Genomic DNA, 23,688 nt, shown 5'->3' on the forward strand with positions numbered 1-23,688 from the left:
GCCTGAAATAGCATTTAGACGTAATCAAACACAAACATCGATGCCACATTTTTACGCAGTGTTAGTCTGAAGTGGGTGCGGTTATCACAGATAGGAATAACATTTGTGCAGATTTCATTTCGTTGTTTTAATTGCAGCATTAACATTGACTTACGATGAAATATATTTAATGTTTAGAACCAATGTTACCGCCCTCGCGATAATGGAGGTTCCAGCAGAATTCCGGACCTCGAGTTTGGGTGACAACAAAAGACATTAAATCCCACAGCAGTGTTAATCGATTTCTAGGAAATCTATCTTAGTTCCGCGTTGACATCGATCAAACTAACTGATCGGGCATGTGTCCAAATATCCTCCCGCGCATGTGCACGGTGGTACATTTAATATTATAGTAATCATAGCATATATATGATACTGTCTATAAGGAGGGTCAAGGAGGAACAGTACCAGCTATCTTATCTAGATATAATATGTTGGAATACATGATTATACTAACAATGGCAAAGTATGTGACCAACACAAATATACTCGTGTAACAACAGTTATGTATGTAGATACAAGAAAACGTTTATAAATATCACTGTCGATAGTAATTGTATGAGTCCCCCCTCCGTGTACCTCGAAGGCACGTTGGTGTGTAGACTTACCAATCAACGAAACATGCGTGATGACTGACAGCAAGAAAATTGTTTCTTATGCCGTTTGACATATTTATTTGACACTCTCGGTGATAAACATGAACATGTACTCTATATACATGGTGGCTGATCGGAGATACTATGTCGCTCTAAGTACAAATATTTAAACAAACATGTTTATATAAGGACAGTTTTGTTTATGTACAAGTGCATGTGTTCGAGGAAGTGTGAAAATGTATGAGTGGTTTAACCAATGGACATCATAACCACATGACAGATGGGGTAGTAGAAACTGGTTACTCAGCATACTACCTAGTATTGGTGGAATCACACTTCCTTTTCATGATGCACATGAACAGCGAGATCAGTAAAAAAACCCAGAAGATATTCGATGATATGCAGAACGAAAATGGTGCATTGTGCAAATATTGATAAAAACTTTGTCGCTGGTATCTGTCTGCACCTGTATCAACTTTTTCGCGTGTATAAAATATGTATTTATGACGTGCTGTAGATTTAACAGTTACGTGTATTTAGCATATTGGTCACAGTATTGGGTGGGCTGCATACTTACAGTAGAGTTATCTTGTCGTCTAGTATTGAAATTGTCTGAGATGAACCGTGTGCACATACATGTCTTAGCTGCAGACATGCAACCCACACGCCCATTCTGTTCGTGCTAAATAACACATCCCTGTCGTTCTTGTCCTTTTTCACGGCAGTGTTTGGCCACAGATTCTTTGTTACGTCTAAAACACTTATCTTTCAGTTTGATTTTTACGTAAAATATTACATTGTACATCTGGGATTCTTGGTGCAACGATTTATTTGCTAACCCTATGTCACGTTTCATATACAATCATGATCATTTCTATTTGGTAGTCCATTGTTACGTCACATATCCCATTATGCTCTGTTTGATTTGGAGTCCCATGTCACATCACATAAACCATTATGCTCTGTTTGATTTGGAGTCCAATGTCACATCACATAAACCATTATGTTTTGTTTGATTTGATAGTCCAATGTCACGTCACATAACCCATTATGTTTTGTTTGATTTGATAGTCCAATGTCCTATCACATAAACCATAATGTTTTGTTTGATTTGATAGTCCCATGTCACGTCTCATAAACCATTATGTTATGTTTGATTTGATAGTCCCATGTCACGTCACATAAACCATTATGTTTTGTTTGATTTGATAGTCCCATGTCACGTCACATAAACCATTATGTTATGTTTGATTTGATAGTCCCAGGTCACGTCACATACACGATACCGCTCTGCCTGATCTAGTAGTCTCATATTACGTCTCATGCACCATAATATCATTTTTGACACGGCTCCTAGGACAATGAAACAGCTGTAAAATGTCCCTGGCATCACTGACGACTCCTAGGATGACGAAACAGCTGTTTGGTTTGGTTTGGTTTATTTTGTTTAACGTCCTATTAACAGCTAAGGTCATTTAAGGACGGCCTCCCGTGCGTGCGACATGCATGCGTGTGGCGAGTGCGTATGTGTATTTGGGAGGCTGCGGTATGTTCGTGTTAAGTCTCCTTGTGATAGGCCGGAACTTTTGCCGATTTATAGTGCTACCTCACTGAAGCATACTGCCGAAGACACCCAGCAGCACACCTCACCCGGTCACATTATACTGACAACGGGAACCAGTCGTCCCACTCCTAATATGCTGAGCGCTAAGCAAGGAGCAGCAACTACCATTTTTAAAGACTCCAGCTGTATGATGTCCCTAACGTCACTGAGGAGTCCTAGGACGACGGAACAGCTGTATGAGCCATTTTCGGCTTTACTATACCTAACTCAATTCTATTGAAAGATGATTAAATCGTGTGGGTTTTTTTTTATTAATCAAAAGAGATTGCAGATCGTAGAAACTGTTGCTAGATTTCAGTCTCCGAGATTTTCTTCAACTTGCAAGCAAGCCACGTTTCGATATCCGCACATGTGTTAAACATTTTGATGAAATACAATATTGAAAATTATGAAATGTATTTAGTAATTGGCTATTGCACAGCCTCATATCAAGGTTTCGACCTTTCTTTCAGCTTATTCCTTTCCTTCGTCACCTTCTATATGTGAGCACTTTAGGGTTACCATCACAGACGAGCCCTAGCATTCCGAAACAGCCGTGTGATGCAGTTCAATTCATATTTGACTCTACTGTATCAAACTGTATACACATGTGCTTATATCGACTGCCTTTCGTAAAGTGGTTCCTATTATCATATAAGTGTATAGGTATCTCCATCCAATTAATTGTATTATTAGCCATGTGCCTTGTTTAAACGTTCTTGCATCATAATTATTATCATCCTTTTTTCCAACTTCATCTGAGAAAAGCTAACGTGATTGATTGCTTATGGAGCCTTATTAGGTTTATTGGGATTTCGAAATGTTGGTTATCATATGCATGTCCTCACATGCCAATCCTTGTGTCCCTAATGAAATCACGGGATATAGATAAACTATAGATAAACATGAAGGCTTTAGTCATACTTATGATATAAATATATAAAGATGTCACCTAAGTCTATACAACATAAAACAGTATAATGATGATCTGCCATGTGATTCCCTTTGTGTTAGATTTATGGCACGCCGTTTTATGATTTCTATCTTGTGAGCCTCCTGACATTTCATTTCGAGCAACACTAATTATATAATCGTGCGTTCCTTTATCGGGTTGTTCGTACAAGTTGTACCGGTACGAATCTGCTGTACTCATAATGGAAAAAGCCCTGTACTAGCAGAACCGAACCGGTTTTCATGGATTCAATTCTCTAAGGTCAAAGATGGCGGAACTGTGATTTTGAATTTGTCTTGCAAACATGCTTTTTTTTAAACGAGACGGGGACTCTCCACTTGCGATGCAATTTTATAAATTATATAAGTCAATGTTTGCAGGAACTATTTAGTTATTGATTTTACATCCATTAAGTTGTAAAAAAAAAAAAAGAATAAAAAAAATCGTTTTTTTAATCGAGTGATGGCCGCCATCTTGGGAACTCGCTTGAGATTCAATTGCGTTCCATTTTATGATACCGAACCCGTTTGGTACGAACCCGATAATGGAAAACTCTTCGAAACGCCACTTCGTCTAAACATCCTTAATGTAACCAGATAATCAGGATCACATTGGTTTCTTTTACAAGCTGTCGGAACACATATCGGCCTCGACGCAACGCGGCTTCTGTCACAAGAAGCCACATAGATCATATTAGATTTTTGAAACATTTTTTTATCTTTTTTTTTTATTTCAACCTTCTAGGACTCGTCAGTGATACTAGAGGGTTTTGATATTAGAAAACATGAAATTAGTCTTAAGAATTGTTAAACTGTAGTGTATAGATTGCTAAAGAAAACGTCATGTTTTACCTGAAGGAGATTCTCAAACTTTGTTGCGACATGAAGCTTGTGTTCTTTCTAATGATATAATATTACGAAGGAAGTTAAAGTTACATCCATGGTATCCTTAAAATCCTGGTTATAAAAGTAAATGCTCGCGACACCGGGTTAGCCTGGAACATTGTGAAGAACTAGAGTTTGGAAATATTTCCTATTATCTATTATATCTCTTGATGACATACTACTCCGATAAGAAAACTGTTTTGCCAGTAATCTTAATCGAAGTTGAATTCGACACAACAGTTTTAAGCTTGTTTTGCCCAATGAGTATCACGATCAGTAACCATTTGTATTGCGAGTTTAATCACAGATTGTTGTTTGTTTCTATCTGTAACTGACATCGTTCGTATTGCATGGATAGAGAAGGGATTTAAGTCATTAATGTTCAGTGCACAGAGGTAGCATTGCAAATTCAGCTTTGGCATTTAAATTGCTGATACTGATATCTGACAGCGATACATGTTCGAAGGACGTTCTTTTTATCTTTTTAAAAGAAAAATCATGCAAAGACCACTGAGGTCAATGCTCGGTTTAAATGATAGACACTTGACTCTATAAACCATGACTTCTAAACCTATACACAGCTTGGCTTACATAATATCATTTTGTAGCTTCATGCTAAATCAACCTGGTATTAATGAAAACCAAACAAGCTCTAGAGTTAACAGGGTAAAGTGTCTTGCCCATGGAAAAACTACGACAGCACAGACCGGTTCGTTCCTTAGCTTCCAGATCAACAGAAACAACCACGGGCAAGGGAGCGTCGTGCCACGCACCTCGGATCTTAACCTGAGGTTACGTGACGAGAGCTCTTACCGACTGAGTTATCGCGACCGTGGTCTCAGAATCAAAACCAATTAAACTCTATATATATTGTTAAAAACGACCAGGCATTCAGAAAGAGTAATCATCTTCTGCTTCATCAACCATTACAGAAAAATCATGTACGTACTTATTTGTTTGTTGTAGGGGAGAGACTGGACATCGGAATAGAGTTGATCATCGCCAGTTTTGACACTATTTCAGAAGTGGACATGGTGAGTACTAATCCTCATACATAGTGACGGATGACGTCAGGTGGTATCTGAAATATATCTTAATGTTACTGTTATGATAAATCATGCTCCATAAGAAATTGAGAGAATCCTGCTATATAATATCTGTCGACATTTAGAACCTGACTCTTTGTCATACAGTGGAACCTCTATAAACCGAACATGCATGGGACATGGGTATTTGTTCGGTTTACAGACGGTTGTTGATCGAAATGACCGGTCGAATTCGGATATAATTGGTCGAACGATGTTTTGTTAGAATGTACCCGATTACAAACATGCACGTTCGTACGTAGACGATTTGGTTTGTCTGAATAATATGAATATTATGAAAGTTTATCAGTGTATATCTTGCAGATTTGGAGGGCCACGGTGGCCGAGTGGTTAAGGTGTCCTGACACTTTATCACCAGCCCTCCACCTCTGGGTTGCGAGTTCGAAACCTACGTGGGGCAGTAGCCAGGTACTGACCGTAGGCCGGTGGCTTTTCTCCGGGTACTCCGGTTTTCCTCCACCTCCAAAACCTGGCACGTCCTTAAATGACCTTGTCTGTTAAAAGGACGTTAAACAAAACAAACAAACAAAAATCTTGCAGATTATATAAGAAAGGCAAAAGGCTTTAGCTGTAGTTTTAAACAGTATGCATACGCATGCATATTTTGCTGCACAACACTCAATATATGAAAACAACAATACCATATACTGTTTATTACGAAAGCAATCTGATTATAGGTGTTAGAACAAGATTAAAAGCATTCTTTTTAACCCTCACAACTTTAGATAATTGCGAAAATATTATAGTCGATAACCAGCTGTATACAAAGAACATCCACCATACTTCTATTGCCTTCCTCGAATTGATTCTGAAACATCTTGTGACCAGTGTTACCTGAAACGGAAAGACAGGTTTACATTTGAATCATATATTCAACAATTCAATATATTCAATATTTCAAAGCTGACATATTTTTTTTAAAACTTTACTCTCTTGTATTCTTACATAAGAACACAAGCATTATTACATCAAATGTAACTGTTGACAGAATTAGGACGGGGTGGTAAAACGTCCTTTTTAGAGGGGAATTTTCTAACAGTTTTCCTACTATTTCATCATTCGTATGTGGTGGTCTTAAGCTTGATGAGGTCAGAATTCATGATATCAAGTTTTTACTTTAAATATTTGGGTTCACAGCTATCCGCTGTCGGGAATTTATCATATATTGCATTCCTCACCTTACTGCAAATTATCAATACGATTAGAATGAACAGCTTTGTCTCTCGATGTGTGACATGGTGACTGCATTGGTCGGGGTTGGGTCATAAGATGTGATCACGATGGTTACAACTTTGGACGCCCAATTACATAAACGATGATTCGAAATCACGTCATTAGCATTACCCGTTGATTCATTATCAGTTTCGAATATCCTAAAAATGCAGCAATTTTTTATTAATGTACCATCGGTCAGTCGTTTTTATAGAGCGATTTCGTTGTCAAAAGGATTTTCTATCCCGCGTGTCAGATTTTATTTCAAGACAATATATTCATTCAGTCCGGACATCCAACCGACATGTTTGGACCTCTTGTGAAGACAATCGCGATAGCTTATTAGGACGATATAACAATAGCTGCGACAGCTGTCAATATGAAATAGTCATTTAAACAATTGCCTAGGAAGCATATAACTTTGGTTGTGGAGATGGTGGAATTCTTAAGGCGTTGCCTTAGGTAGAAACTGCCAGATTGCCAGGAGAATGCATCAATTCCCGATGAACATGACCTTGGAAGACCAGACTTCCGCTGTTCGTCATGATCAACCGGACACTCGACAGCTAAATGGCTAATCAAAATGAAAGTATAACCTAGCCCTGGACCCCATACACTATTTAGGTAAATCATTAATCGTAGTCGCCTGGGTATATTTCAGATACCAGGATTATATTCTGACTCTCGATGGACAATACACTTTGATATGAAGCTACAAACTAGAATCAGAGGCATGCTATGGTGAAAATTAATGTTTACCAAGCATAACAGTAATGTGAAAGTTAATTAGATTTGATAATACAGTATAAGTCCCTATGGCAACAATATACGTTAACCTATCATAATTACGCATACTTTGTAAGGAAAAAATGGAAGAAGAAAGAATGCGGTAAAGATAACTTCGTACAGTAGAAATGCAAGGTCGCGATGGGTGTCGGCCAATCAGTGCCGTGGTCCCTGTGCTTCGACCAAGCCATGAACCAACAGATCTAGACAAGGATGGCCAATTTCGTCGGAATTACAGTGTGATTTGATATAACCTTAAGTCTTAAACCAATTTGGTGTCAAGCCTTGGGAGCCTCCAAACTTTGAACGAATTACGTTTTCTATTTCAAGACATTCGTGCCAGTATATGACACCGACTAGACGGAATGGAGACATCCGATACCAATCGTTGCAGGTCCAAGCGACGGAAAAGAAGGCTAGACACTGTTTCCCTGCATGTATACAGAGATTTTCATGTTTTAATGAGATCATTATTCAGACAATAGATCATTTGATTGAATGGCTGGAGTGAATCGCGTGACCACTTACGATAATACGCCATATGTTTTCAAGCAATTTAAATTGTGTATAGTAGTACCAAACTTGAAAAAAAGTCCATTTCTAATTCCCACATATCTTTGTAACTTTCGCCCTTCCCATTAAGGTTTGATTTGGAACGTTTTATTACGCATCTACCTTTGTGTGTATTGAATATGCTGACGTAATATTTCCAAAACGTCATTGAATTTAAAAATTGTAATGTTGAAAGGAATACGACGATGAATCGTTTTGTCTTTAGAACGTTATAAATATTGGGTTGACATGTTATAAAGGAGCATTTGCCATGTAATATTCTCCGTATTGAAAATGTTTTACTTAGGTTCCGTCTTCTGCACATGCATGAAGCAAGGTCGTTATCTGCAAAAGCTGATACAAGAGTAAAATGTTAAAAGAAGATCTGCCGAAGATCATAGAAAAATAGGTAATGGTGCAATGAAGGGATCGTTGGATTCATCGATCTAAATTCTAGGTAGCATAAATTGAAATAGCGTTCTCGAAACGAGAACCAATCAAGTGGCAACGAAACTACCAGGCACATTTACGGGTATGAAATGTATCGATCAACCTATCAAAAAAGGCTAATTACATTTTAAATAGCAGTAATTAAACTGTAATCTCGTGGACCCAACTGTCATATTAAGCTAATTGCATGCAGGTGATTTGTTTTCATGCCATCAAAGGTCAACCGAATTCCCAGTAACAGCGGCGGAAATATACTGAGGGACTAATTATTGTGATCATGTTCCGAATTTCGAATCTGAATCAGATCTGAAATCAGTATGTACTGGACTATCCAACACGATATTACTACTTTGCAGTAAAAGAAATAAGATAGTGTGCATGGGTAAATAAATGGCCGATGCTGCCGCGTTATGAAACTATGGGTTATACGATCATCTCATAAGGTCCATCGCTATCTTTAAGTTATATGGTATCACATAGAAACTAAGTTACAATCAAATACCATTTGTTGAGACTTTTTATAGCATGTCACATTTCACAGGAGATAAACTGTGTCATCGTTTGATTAGAGAATAAACGGTTTGCCATTGTATTGTTAGAAAACATTACATGCTAAGATATTCCATTGTTCTGATTGTTCTAAATGGTCACATGCAGGTCAATATATATTTTATGGTCCACATGTTTCTAAATTTACAACAACTAAACCATGCGGACATTATGTTTCTTGAATAAGAACGGCCAGAGCATATGAACCCCTTGTTTCTAAATGGAGAACAACCAGACAGTGGACTTTGTTATATACTAATAAGGAATTTTATTTGTTTGAAAGATAAATATGTACAAATATAATATAGAAACTGAAGACCTTTGATTTCTGCCTGTATTGTGATTTGTTATATGACTGAGAAAAAACCCTTCTGTGATTGGCGAAGAGGTCTCCCACATGCTTCGACCAAAATGCAACGTTAACCTTAAACTGGCTAATTCCTGCACTAGAGGTTAACATTGTTTTATATAACAAAACAGTTATTATATTCTTTAAGATTGATACAAGAAATTGTTAACCTCTAGAAGGGGTATATCGTACGTCGCCATTTTATTAGACGGTATACAGTGTATCAGCTTTTTATTTGAATATACTCTATATGTAATGTTTAAGTCGAAAACGTACCGTGTGGCATCTTTCTAATACGATATAAAACAACACCATTATCGTGGTATCATTTAAATTACCAATTACCATTTAGTATCGTGTGGTTTGGTTTGTTTGGTTTGTTTTTGTTTAACGTCCTATTAACAGCCAGGGTCATTTAAGGATGTGCCAGGTTTTGGAGGTGGAGGAAAGCCGGAGTACCCGGAGACAAACCACCGGCCTACAGTCAGTACCTGGCAACTGCCCCACGTAGGTTTCGAACCCAGAGGTGGAGGGCTAGTGATAAAGTGTCGGGACACCTTAACCACTCGGCCACCGCGGCTTGGTTTGGTTTGGTTTATTTTGTTTAACGTCCTATTAACATCTAAGGTCATTTAAGGACGGCCTCCCGTGCGTGCGACATGCATGCGTGTGGTGAGTGCGTATGTGTGTTTTGGGAGGCTGCGGTATGTTCGTGTTAAGTCTCCTTGTGATAGGCCGGAACTTTTGCCGATTTATAGTGCTACCTCACTGAAGCATACTGCCGAAGACACCCAGCAGCACACCCCACCCGGTCACATTATACTGACAACGGGCGAACCAGTCGTCCCACTCCTTGTATGCTGAGCGCTAAGCAGAAGCAGTAACTACCATTTTTAAAGACTCTGGTATGTCTCGGCCAGGGGACAGAACCCAAAGCCTTCCTCACAGGGGCGAACGCTCAACTAAAGGCCAAAAGTGAGGCAGTGTCAAGGGAGACGTTAGGAAGAAGAAAGTTGTTAAGAAAGAAGAGAAAAGATAAGATCCCAAATTTAGTCGCCTCTTACGATCATGCAATGGGGGCAGCAGGTACAATTCTTACGCCCTACCTGCAGGGCAGGCCACCGCGGCCCCCATCGTGTGTCATTCTTAATTAGCAGATAAACTACTTCGCGGCCCCCATCGTGTGTCATTCTTAATTAGCAGATAAACTACTTCGTTAGACGGATTACTGTATGTCACCTTTTTATTAGGAAATTTATGTTTTGTTATTCTTTCCCGAAATAATTTTGATTTGTGGTGAAATAATAATCTTATATTGTTACATAATAGACGACAAAGAAAATAACTGATGCTCTCAAAAATAGTAACTGCTTTTTTTTGGTTATCTGAAGCATAACGATGAAATGGTCGACTGTGTCGAGATGGAAAAGGCGTAAGCCCTGTAGGTATCGTGGTAATCTGGGCATAGGATAGCAGACTCAGCCCGAACACAGTATCATCGAGAGTTAAGTCTGATTAATTATATCAATTACTCACAGCTTCAATTTGCTTCCGATTCGGGAATCGTTAGAGCACTGCAGCAATGCTCCAGTTGTTTGTGTGAGTGAGACTCGCGATTCACGTCGAGCTATTTGTATAATTTTAGAGGCTTCGTCCATTCGCTGTGCACGATCGGCTTATTTTGGGGTTTAATTATCTTGATGGTCTGCCCTTATCAATTTTACAAAACATCAGCGAATCTCAAATCTACGACGGCTATGCAGAGATTACTATGCACTTTACGGGCCTTTATTTTGTACTAATGTCTATACTTTGGTATTCTATTCATTATCGTTAAAGCTTGACACATTCTCAAGGGAGGTAGTTATAGGATTATCAATATAATGTCCTGTCTCCGAAATTACAACAACAATCGCCTATACGTAATGTGAAATTGTAATTAACAAAAACATGGAGAAATATCAAACTAGACAAAGTAATATACGACTTTGCAATTGTAAAGATTAATAAACAGAAAATAAGATAAATCCCCCGAGGACATCTGAGTAGTAAGCTATACCATGGTATGTGATGATGGTGACATATTCTGCTGGTTGTAGTGTCGTACGTTCACCGTTTGTCGTAGAAGTGAAGCTTTAATTTTACATATGGGATTAAAATGTTGATTTTCCTTAATTCTAGGAAATAATATATGTAATCAACAGGGTGACATATTAACCATTTTATAACTGAAATACGTGTACGTGTTTACTATGTTAACCAATAGCAGTGCATTTAAATGACAGCATTCTCCCATGATGTGCAATTTACTTGCAATTCATATGCCAACATTGAAGGGAAATATTTTTGCTTTACCAACACGTCTTGGCTTGTTTCAAACAGCTCCTCTGACGTCGAGTTCTTTGCTAGGTTTTCTACGATTCAATTAAACTCAACACAATAAAAGTAAAAAGTTCAGAATTTAATTGAGGCTAAACTATCTTCTCCGCGTTTAACGAATATAAAGCTTTGGCATTTATAGTGACTCGCTGCTATGAGATTTAGATAGAATTAATTTAAACATATGCTTATTACAAGTTTGAAAAAGGACTGTAAAACCATGCCGCTTCCCTTACGTAATAAGATATTCCCAGATCAGATGACGATATCAGTGATTATCCACCTGAGGCTACAATGGTCAATGGTGAACTTAGTCACGTGACTAGTATAAACCTACGCTGCAACAAAGTATGGCTGAAGAGTTCAGTTCGAAATGATGCACATAAAAAATAAGAGGAATCTTACCTCAACGTAACTACAAATAACGTCACACATTCGGATATACGTAGGTTGTAAACTAGAGGCTTGCTATGAATGATAAATGTATATATGTAGATATACACAAATGAGGAAAAGATGATTTTGGACTCGTTCTCTGGCCGACGACGGGAGACAATTTTCACTCGTTACATAGGTTTGGTTTCGAACATTATGACACCGATTCGCTTAGCAATAAATATCTACAGCCATTCCGATGGGACGAACGTTCTGAAAAGGACAGTGTTTGCGTCGAGGAATTGAACAGGTCATTTAAGGATGGCCTCCCGTGCGTGCGACATGCATGCGTGTGGTGAGTGCGTATGTGTTTTGGGAGGCTGCGGTATGTTCGTGTTAAGTCTCCTTGTGATAAGCCGGAACTTTTGCCGATTTATAGTGCTACCTCACTGAAGCATACTGCCGAAGACACTCTATAGCATCACACCCCACCCGGTCAAATTATAATGACAACGGGCGAACCAGTCGTCCCACTCCTAATATGCTGAGCGCTAAGCAGGAGCAGCAACTACCATTTTTAATGACTCTGGTATGTCTCGACTAGGGGACATAACCGAAAGCCTTCCTCACAGCGGCGAACGCTCAACTAAAGGCCAAAAGTGAGGCATTGTCAAGGGAGACATTAGGAAGAAGAAACTTGTTCAGAAAGAAGAGAAAAGATAAGATCCCAAATTTAGTCGCCTCTTACGATCATGCGATGGGGGCAGCAGGTACAATTCTCACGCCCTACCTGAATTGAACAGCTTGATACATTCAACTTGATAATGTACAATGTACATGTACATGCAAGGACCATACAATGTACAAAAAGTGTATGTTAGATACAAAACATTTAACATTTATGCCTCAAACCTTCGTAACAACAACACCGGTGTTCTTAACTCATTGTGTTTAATATCTGTATATGTAGTGAAAAAAAATCATGTTTACTCGTGTCCCGGCATGTGTTGGTTGTTAACGTGATGGTTTGGTGCCAAAGTGCATTGGTTCGATGTGTGCAAGTAAATGAAGTAATGTACACCATCTAATTAAATGCCCCTCTCTGTGATATCATTAAATCTGATGGAGATCAGTTGAGAGCGACGCGGATTCGGGAACCTACTGGGCTATCGATTTGGGTGTTACCCCAAGTCTTTGCATTAGTTTGATTTGGCATTTTCTACTTAAGCCTCACGATCTAGTGTGATATACAGGGCACAGTATGTAGCCTTGTACACATAGACGACGTAAACCAAGTTTAATGCTATTCTGACTAATGTTTGTCTATATATGACACGCCGTTTTGACATTTTCGTCTAAATTATCCATAACATTAACAATTGAATCAAAGACAGTGCTCAAAAATACAGAATAATCAAATACAAAACAATCTCCCAAGGCTATAAAAATGTACTTGCTGCTATTTGGTTGTTCTTGGCTGTAAGGATTGGCACTCCCGTTGGCAGTGTTCAGGTGACGCGTCATATTAATGGCACTCTGGAGACATCAGTCAGTATAATCAAATGGCCGCATCGTGTCAGTAGACAGTAAAATAATACTAACCCAAGGAAATCTCCGTGTTTAAGGTGATTCTTTTTCAGATTTGCACTACTAGGAGACTATTGGGATATTCAATGCTGTTTTTAGAGACTTAACTTCGCTACAGAAATTGCTCGGTCGCCATAATTAACTGGTGTTCAGCTGGATTTTAGTGACGGAAGATTAGTTTTCTCGTGTTCGTAAGAACCATTTGCTGTGTTAGGGTATCTATGGTACCTGTTCTCGTAGCCCATTGGCCATGCCGTTTTTTGGCCTTGTTGATAATGTAATGTTCCTTCCCAACGAGTATTTACGGTTGCTTTAAAGCAGCATGTATTGTCAATTTGTCAATATCATCAATATGACCATTATGTTTTGCCCGCTTTCAGCCTGAACAAAGAAGTTAATATTCCTCAATCAATCAAGGTAATATAACCACATTTCTGAACTACAAATGCATTTCCTCTTTGCCTTGCTTCCATGTCTTTGTGGAGAAAATATTTTAAACAAACCGCTAGATCAATGTTCTAGTGCTAATCGTAAATGCCACTTGTATTTGGTTTATCGCTGAAATAACCCCTTTAAAACGACATGTTTTTGGAAAAGAGCCGTTTATAACGCCATCTGTCAAGGAATATCGTGCATGATATCTCCATGCCAGATCTCTAAGGTGTATGTTTAAGAGTAGCTGTTAAATGTTATACTTAATGTATCATTTACAGTTTCGGTATTTTCAGTTTACATGTTCGGTGGTTTCTCGTTTTGTAGTTTGCTCTCCATACTGGTACACTTGTTCGCTGTGGTACTCGGGACATGGTTTGTCTAAAACATCTTATCACGCCCAGACATAGATTACAGGCCTGGAGAGGCCAAGTTGCTGATGTATCAAAGTTAAAAATGACATAGATGCACTTTTCTAAAAGTGATGTGACATGCTGTGGTACAAGGCGCTTGTACTTTTTCATTAACAAGATACAGCAACAGTCAATTCGAGAAGATCTGCTCCTTCTATGGCCTTCCGCAGTATTCAGATACCTAAAAGCTTGTTTTCCAGTGTGCAGTATTTTATTGCTTCATATTGCATGTCGATTGTTCTGTCATTTTAAAAGGTCAGTTGTTTCGTATTTTATTCATACATGTAATTTCTCAAACGTTAGTGTTTCTCTTCCATCAATTGTTTTATATTGTCGTTGATAAAATTAATGACACTTTCATTATTACATTTCTAGGTTTGTGAATATATTTCATTTGTTTGATTATTAACATGAGTATCATGACATTCTTGAAATCGGTGAGAAATACAGATTGGGATCATGTTGATAATTTCGACAGAGTTTGCATTCATCATGTCTGTTCATTACCACAACTACCTCGAATAAATACAAGTGCATCAATGATATCGACTAACGCCAGTTCCCGCTGTCGATTCATTGCGCGATGAGAAGGTGACATCGACTATCAGGAACATTAATTATTCTTTCCGTGACAATTACACAGAGACGTCCAGCCTCGATTTGAACTGAAATTTGAAATTGTTTTGATAGGTCACAGAGAGTGTGATTATAAATTGTCAGTCACAGAGCAAGCTTAAGGCTTAGGACGGTAAAGTCCTGCCGAGGCTCTCGCAATGTGTTTTTATGGCACTGGAAATTGAAAATAACATTGGTTTTGTCAACGCGTTATGTTGTCTAACCCAAGCGAAAGCTGAGATTATTGCAATGACAAACTAATTAAGAACGTCAAGTGGGAAGAAGTTTCCAACACAAGACGAATCGCAGGAGCAGTATTACACCACGAACACAGAGTGAGGTGTTGAAAAGAACGCCATTACAGAGAATCCGTGGTCAAAACACCAACCTATACCGCAAATTTGATTTATGCCTTTGAAAAAAATAAGTTTTACAGGCTGTTTAACATTGCTTTCAACAAAGATAATAGCAAAATGTTTCAATCATAGTTATTTATGGTCCAGCTGGCCTTTGTCTCAGCTTTTACCGCCTGTTTAAACCGAGAGCTTTATTTAACACCGTATTGAATGTTAAGAGTTATATACAGGAAAGCGTTTGTGTCTATGTCGCATATTTGATCAGCAAGTGATTCAGTGGAAGTCAACTCGACTTTAACCAGGGCGACTGGGGTTCAATTATGCGATCGAACCAGAAGATATATGGGGTTACCTATCCGACAACCCATGTTTTCTCCAGGTTCTTCGATTTCTTCCCACAGTAAGACCTTTCGCACTCTTCAACCTTCGTCAACAAGTGATTAAGATAAGTTACTAGAAGTTGTTTTTACATTGTGTTCGTTCCAGTTCTAGGTAGCAATATCTCTTCTCCCCTATATCGATATATTATCTTAGGTCCCATTTTGAGAGTGTGATTTAGCCCGGACTTGACCTAGATTTGCAGAAAGGATGTCGTCAATGATGCAAGACTCGTGCTCTTTCGGAAGACTTGGTCTTGTAATACTTGTACGTATTTGAGGGTATTTTGAAAAATTCTATGTTTTGTTCGTATTGTGTACCGAAGATATAATCATGAGAACGTTGTTTGCTGTAATTAGTCACAGACCTTCTTAAAGACTATTTACATACCCGTTAGAAAACAACTTTTTACATCTGTTGACCGATTAAGTTTCGTTTAAAAGCGGGACTTAATACATGTATACTGAAGAGCTTATTAAAATAGGCAAGAGAGGCCATGTAAAGTCCATCAATTTTATTTATAGGTATATAAACAAAAACAAAAACAAATATAAATTGACGATATTGATTGGATATACCTTGAAGAGACACCACAGACTCTTCAACATCAGCCGCCTACCTTGATCTTTACTGATAATGCAACCTGCAGGAACAGCTTACAACGAACCGGTACAATAAGAGATGATTTCTGTTTCCCAAATGTTAATTTTCCATTTCTAGATAGTATCGACAATGTTTACCTATCTACGGGTTTTAAATGTCCCAATTGACTCGACATTCAAGGATGTTTCCCATTATCACGATTTCCAAGAGACGCAGGTAGATGAACACCATGAACTTTTTTTTATGGTGGACGTTATGGTATCATCTAGAGATATTATATTCCCTTGTGCGGATGTCCGTCGCTTATTCTCCCGATACATTTGGTCTTCTCCGTCTTGTCTTATCCTCCTTGAACTTATATTTTTATTCATGATTTATCCTCGGTTTATCGACTTCGAGCAGAATAACTGTGTCGCTCTGTTTTCATAGTCGATTTACAACCTTATTCCAAATATTACTGTTGTGTGATTTCATTTGATGAAAAATATAGGAATGCTTTATGGTCAACGCCCTCATTTCATTTGGCATAACTCATTTTTATATGATGTTTGATCTGTCCGATTATTATATTTAAGTGTACCTAGATTTGTACCTGGTGTCGTCGATGAAGCACTGGACGCTCGTCCTTTTCCTACATCTGGTTTTCCCTTGAACTTTCTCAGTGCTCATGTAAATCTTTAAATTGCTCTCTGTTTACACTCGTCATATTGGATGGTTTTGGTTTTAAAATTACTATTTCATTTACCCGACGGTGTAGAATACACACACAAACACACACAAGCACAAACCAAAACCCAAACCCCAACCCACCCACCCCCTTTCCAAATCCAATGTTAATCAATCTGAAATTAAACATAATAAGATGAAATCTGTTATCGTCTTAGGACAGAAACATGATGATATAAGGTAAATACTTAATTATCACGTTGTAGACTCTGCAGGAGTTCTGTCGTGATTACATCCTGTATTCAAGAAAGCCTAATCATACACGACTATTCCCCAGCGCGAACATAACACGACTGCAATTCTCTTTACAGTTGTATTGCATTAAACGAAGCGGCAAAAAGATTGGCCAACACATCAGTTGTACATATATATTAACGGTGTAAGTTAATGAAAAGTATTTTATTTTCTTATTGATGGTACATCCAATGTAAATGTAAAAGAAAACAGCATATTTCTCTTTACCGCGTCGTGTCCATGCTGTTTGCAACTGCCACGTAGCAAATGTAGATATATTCTACTATATAAATGGAAGAACATCTAAACCTGTCATGCTTGATGTACACTTTCATCGCTTGTATAAAGTAATGCAGACATACATATTCCAACCCCCTTATTTTAGGAGCTCATGCTTCTTACCACACCAGACCTAATTAATCAGGGAATAATTTTCTATTGTCACACTAATGCCTTAATTTCACAGACGAGCCAGTGGTGATATGTCGAGTGGTGAAGTCGCCACCGTCCATGCGGTTATGTGGTATTAGAGAACTTCTCATCCTGTCTGGAGACTGTCGCAATATTCAAGAAGAGGCCTTTCACGAACCTACGTATGTGTGCACCGACCAATGTTTTTTCTAGATACACTTCACTATCATTTATTGGTAAAGTATGATGGACTGAACAAAAAGGCTGGTCCATATAATACCAATTCAACCTAAAGTATCTAAGATACTGTGCGGAAAGGAGAGGGTGGTTCTTTGTTGCTACTTTTGTCTTCACATAACTATCGGTTGCGGCATAGACATTTCTGTAATGTTGACCTTTACGGTGATCTCTAGCCTCCTATCACGTACGTAATCGTCCCTTTTACTTCTCCTCACCTAGCTTAAATTGAAGTTCAGCACATGTCTGTGTTCTTTCATCATCATCATAAAGAAATAATGCACAGGTCCACTGAGGAAAATTGACATACTGTACAAATCGGGGACTGCTCTGTATTATCGTCTGTGTGTCAGAATACATTACGGATGTCACTTTTCTGTAGGTACATTGGTATTTGTATACCATACTATGAGGGTACAAACTTGTAACGAATTTATTCTTCCAACTTCTATACGATTATCACCAACTTGCCACATCTGCGTCATATGAGCCCATCAAGAATATATCCAGTGTGAAAATCACTTTAGAATGATCGGTAACTTGGATGTCCAAATATGATAAGAAACAGAACTTCAGAATATATAAGTTGTTTTAGTAATAAGATATTCGACTAAAGATAAATACATACTAAAAAAATGAAATAAGATAAAATTGGGGGGCCATTTCGACATATGTCTATACAGCACACGGATTTATTGAACTGCAATAGTAAGTGGTCATTTTCGACACGATCTTAACGATAATCTGACATCATGCTATCTGCATTTTGAAACCTTGGAGTAATTCCAAACGTATTTCTATTGGTTGTACTTGATTTCCATTTGAAACTGCTTATACATTAAAGTGAAAAGAAATTAACAAACTAGCCAATATTCACTATTCTAATATATTTCTTAACACTAATTAGTCATTCTAGGAACTTGCGTTAGCCAATTGGTCATACGAGCAAAACATCTGTTATTCACCGGACGTATAGCGCATACGTAACTAGTAGGTGACGTCCCTTCTATCAAACATGCCATGATAAAAACACTCTCTCCCGTAATAATATGTAGGCTGTAAGATTTACATTTGGTACATTTTGGACAACATCCAAGATATCTCTGATCGTGAGGTATATTGCATTAGCAACCATTACTGGTTCAATATTGCTAGGTCCAGTTGGTGGATGCGATTCCCTTTGTTATCTTCTTAATCACGTCTGCGTTTTTAGGGCGTGTTTAAACCGCTAGTTGCATTGTAGATGTGTATTATCGGTTCAAGTGTCTGACTGATACAGATCATTTTGTCAGGTCGGTGATCAAATCTGAAGCTTTATTGCTTTTTAAGACTGACATCATACCATGCATATAAACTTGTGTGAGTTTTGGAGGTGGCCCTGACTGTTTGTATCAATAGCGCTAAGTAATCTAGTATCTGAGTGCGATAGATTTATCTCTGTATATGACAAACTTCTATTATAAAATCGCGCCCAGTTCTTTTGTAATTGTATATGACCAATATCCCAGGAAAGATGAACATGAGTTAGGGTTAAGATAACAACACACCATACCATATGTAGATATAACAGAAATCAGATGAAGGCTAACACCAACAGACTACTGCCTTTTTAAACGATAACAATGTTACCGTGACACTTTAAGTAGACGGCGTCACTATAATATAAGTAGCTTCTTCTTCTATATAGATTTATTAGTGTCCATTACATGTACATACACTATGTACAAAATATAAGTTTTCATCCAAAATGTACAGGCCGACTTGAGTGCCAACCTAAGACTCTGTGAATTCTGCTTTGACAAAAAAATCTATTTATATTCATAGAGAATCACTAGCATGATAACAAGACAACTTCAGTGTAACCTTTATGCCCTTAATGATTACAAAATCATTGTTGTCAGAACCTTAGCGTTCTTGGTCCATCGCATTGGGTGACACATATTAATATGCAATTTAATGCTGACTATTGCACATTCAAAATATCTTTCGAATTGGTCTTTCACTGCGCGTGTAATTTGAGTAATGTCGGTGTGTATGACTACTTTCTGCTATTTATGTTTTTTCTCAGGCATCATGATATTAGTAGACAATGTGTCTGACAAAAGGAACATAGTGGCCCCTATTAAAGTTGAATTGTGGTACATGTTGACCTTGGGGTACGAATGTGAAGCAACGTTTGACTGCGTTTTAACATATGTATATATATATATATATATATATATATAAATGTTATAAGTAGCTCTCTGGTTTTTAGTGATATATTGTAATTATATTTCTGCACATTAATGGTACATTCTCAAGGGGTTTGTTTTGAAATACTAACCATCATGTTTAATAATAGAATATATCAGTTCCGACCATACTGAGGTGAGTCGCTCTATTAAACTCTGGTGTTTGTCGAACGATCCCAGTGTCGCCAAGCTGACATGACACTTGAATGTATTCCTCTGGATTCTTCAACGGCACAACATTTGTTTTGGCAAATTTAATGAATTGTAACAAAAACTAGGAGAAGCGAACACTTTCTAGCAAGCATGTCATCTTGGATCATACTTACATATGTCATTTGTACCTATTACACATGGAAAGCAAGGCATGAAAACGTTTGTGATACATGTATTTGATTGTTGTGATTATATTTAGAAATGTAAAAACATTCTGTATTCCCTATTCCCCCTATTACAGCTGACATTTGTATTGACATAACGGTACATCGAATTGACGTCACATTGACAATCCCTAACATTGTTAACTATAATTTCGACGTTTCACTACAAAAATGTTTTTACTGTCCTTTTTCCTTGCGCGGCATAAAGTCAGAAGTGTTCGAAACTCTTCTTGTCAACACCCTACTTTGACTTTGAGAATGCAAATGTACCCGTATTTGACCTAGATTTGTATGTGGGATGTCCTCGATAAAACAAGGACTCTTATCCTTACGGGGCACCTGGTCTTCTTCTCCTTGTACACTTCCTTATGTTGGTCTAGTGAGACACCTTTCATACCTGTTTTACGTTGACTACTTACAATATCTTTCGCAAATTAAGGTTATCGGTAGAGCAAATGTTGATTTAACTTAATTGGTAACAGCATGATCAATATGCAAATGATTATGTTTAATCTTTTTTATAATGACATATTACAATAAAGGAATTCAAAATCGCCAATCACTCATATTTAGATCATTCTTCTTTTTTACCTTTAGATGTGGTATCGAAACGGCATTTGCTCTTCATATGACCCCTTCCATTTCCATCAAATCAATATTAATTAATGAAGTACGTCACAATTGTGCTCTTTATTTCACCGCCTGTTACAGTGTTTGTACGGTAAAGTTAAATGTGGCATGACAGTTCTACAAAACGTTAATTCGATTGGTTTCTATAATCCATATATGGTCTATATCAAGATATAACAGGAGTGCTTGTAAAAACCGTAGATCAAAAACTTCCTGTTCTCCCTCTCAGCAGGGTTGCGGCAATAACATCACTACATAAAATATTATAATTTCTAACATACTCCACAGGGTGGTCCTGTATTATGATGCTACTTACAATTGGGTATCGTCATCATTTTATGCAGCGTAACCATGGCGCAAATTAACAATGTCATTATTTTTTAGGCACATTTCGTGGGACATTAATGATGGAGCCATGAATAGGTTTCACAAAAACATTACAATTTGTTACTGGTTTAAGTATGCGAGAACAATAATCAAAGAAGAGTGCACAGGGATATATCAGCAACGTGAAAGAGTTTGGCTGGCCAACACTCGACAAGCTTCGTACAGAGCAGCCAAACTTCTACATTCGAGCTATCCCTGTCAATGAAACAAACACGATTCTAACAGTACATAGACATTATACAATAACCACTAACGTTAACGAGGCATTCTATATGCGGGCAAGATAACCTACGCATATCACGTGGCCCGTTTGGAGGTAATTTAATTCCTTATTTGATGTAATGATCTTGATATGCGCTTTTACTGCACAATGATAACACGTCATCGCGCTCTGTAACTGCTCTATTATATCAAATATACTTGTTATTTCGCGTTTCTTGTTCAGGACGGAAATTAGTTCGTGCTCGAATACTGACACATGTTGACAGGGAAAAGGCTAGTTTGACTTCGGGTGTATGTAAATTAATCAAAAATACATATCTTTGAATATTTGAAAACACTTTGTCTCGAGTAAGGATAGCTTAAATGTAATTAAATTACTGCCGTTATCGCTATAAAACTACACCTATTGCGATCATGGCATTATCGTGCAAAGTGGAGATATGCCATGTACCACACATAACATGAAGATATTAACAGATATCTCACAAAGCAAGAAGATAAAACAAAATATATGAAAATAAACAGCATGGATATCTAACACGTTCATCCGCAAAACATGACGATAAAAACAGATGTCTCAAAAAACACATCGATAAAATCAGATGTTCCCCAAAACATATCGATAAAATTAGATGTCCCCAAAATATGACGATAAAAACAGATGTTCCCCGAACATGACGATAAAAACAGATGTCTGACAAAACATGACGATAAAAACAGATGTCTAACAAAACATATCGATAAAATTAGATGTCCGCCAAAACATATCGATAAAATTAGAGGTCCGCCAAAACATATCGATAAAATTAGATGTCCCCCAAAACATGACGATATAAATTATCCAGTCAACGTTTCATGAAACCTGCTAAATAGAAAGCACTAGATAACTTAATCAAGTAAATTCCCCATCCAGAGCTTGGAACTTGTGCATAATTGATGTAGAGAAAATTAGAAGGGGAAAATTGCTTCAACAAAAACAACCACAATGAAGTCACTCGAACAGAAGGGTAACACCAATTCACGAAAACTAATAAAATGCATGTGTGTACTGTAAAATTAGCTGAACATTAAATCTCTTTTTAAACTAAGTTGCATATATGTGGTCCTTGATAAACAGCAATGTATATCTATATCCATTTTTACTTACTCGTCTACTGACGTAGTTCAACCCAATATCAATAATGCCACTCAACGTCGGCTACAGCTAACAAATCATTAATATCATATATACATTAATATATTCCGAATATCATAATCGTCTAACGGTATTAATAGAAATTCGATGAATCAGTTAAATTAAGATAACTTGTTTTTAAAACCTTTATGGCTACTCTCAACCATCGGAAAATATGTTTCTAGTACCTTAGGATCCATACAGTTCGATGTTTTCATCGCTAAGTATTGGACTTCGCGGATGCATTGGTAAAACTTTAGATCTGGCTTTCAAAAAATTACAACATTGCTTACCTTAACTTGTATAACTCCAATCCATGGCTGAGGCCATCAAAATAGAGGACGCTTACACTTCCGGTTCACGTGATCCTGTTAAATTTGAACTTCCCATAGTTATTCTATTGGTTTTGGTATTTGGTAATTTTTAGTATTGGTTTATTAGTCGGATAACATTTTTCTTTACTCTCGTATTTCTCTTGTCGGGTGTTGTTAGGGTCGAACAATCCATGCATTAGGACAACGACCCGTAGAGATTACCTTCCCGTGAAATACACCTGTGATATTGATTTGTGTCCGTTTGTGTGTTGCTTCTGCAAGCAATTTTCCACAGGAGGCTTGTTATGTTCATCAAACCCAAAACCCTATTTCGTCTGCACTCAGGATATATTTCTGTACCAAATTCGTCCTCTGTTCGCATGGGACATGACCTCGTTGTACAATACTCATAAAACCTATCCAGTAAGCTTTAATCAATGACTACATCTACAAAAGGAGAGAAGAAATGATCATACATACTGTATTTCTATTATTGGGTTCTCAAAACAAGATTTAATTTCTAATTATA

General features: G+C 37.6%; 1 protein-coding gene across 1 annotated transcript in view; it reads left to right on the top strand.

Annotated features, from left to right (window-relative positions):
* LOC117329439 (gamma-aminobutyric acid receptor subunit beta-like) overlaps positions 1 to 23,688 on the top strand; it is an 86,620-nt gene that overhangs the window by 24,063 nt on the left and 38,869 nt on the right. Inside the window, exon 3 of the mRNA XM_033887379.1 lies at positions 5,041 to 5,108. Within this exon, the coding sequence (XP_033743270.1) occupies positions 5,041 to 5,108 (68 nt within the window). The remainder of the gene's footprint in view (positions 1 to 5,040; positions 5,109 to 23,688) is intronic.

Source organism: Pecten maximus, chromosome 6 (genome assembly GCF_902652985.1).
Source record: "Pecten maximus chromosome 6, xPecMax1.1, whole genome shotgun sequence".
NCBI classification, from domain to species: domain Eukaryota; kingdom Metazoa; phylum Mollusca; class Bivalvia; order Pectinida; family Pectinidae; genus Pecten; species Pecten maximus.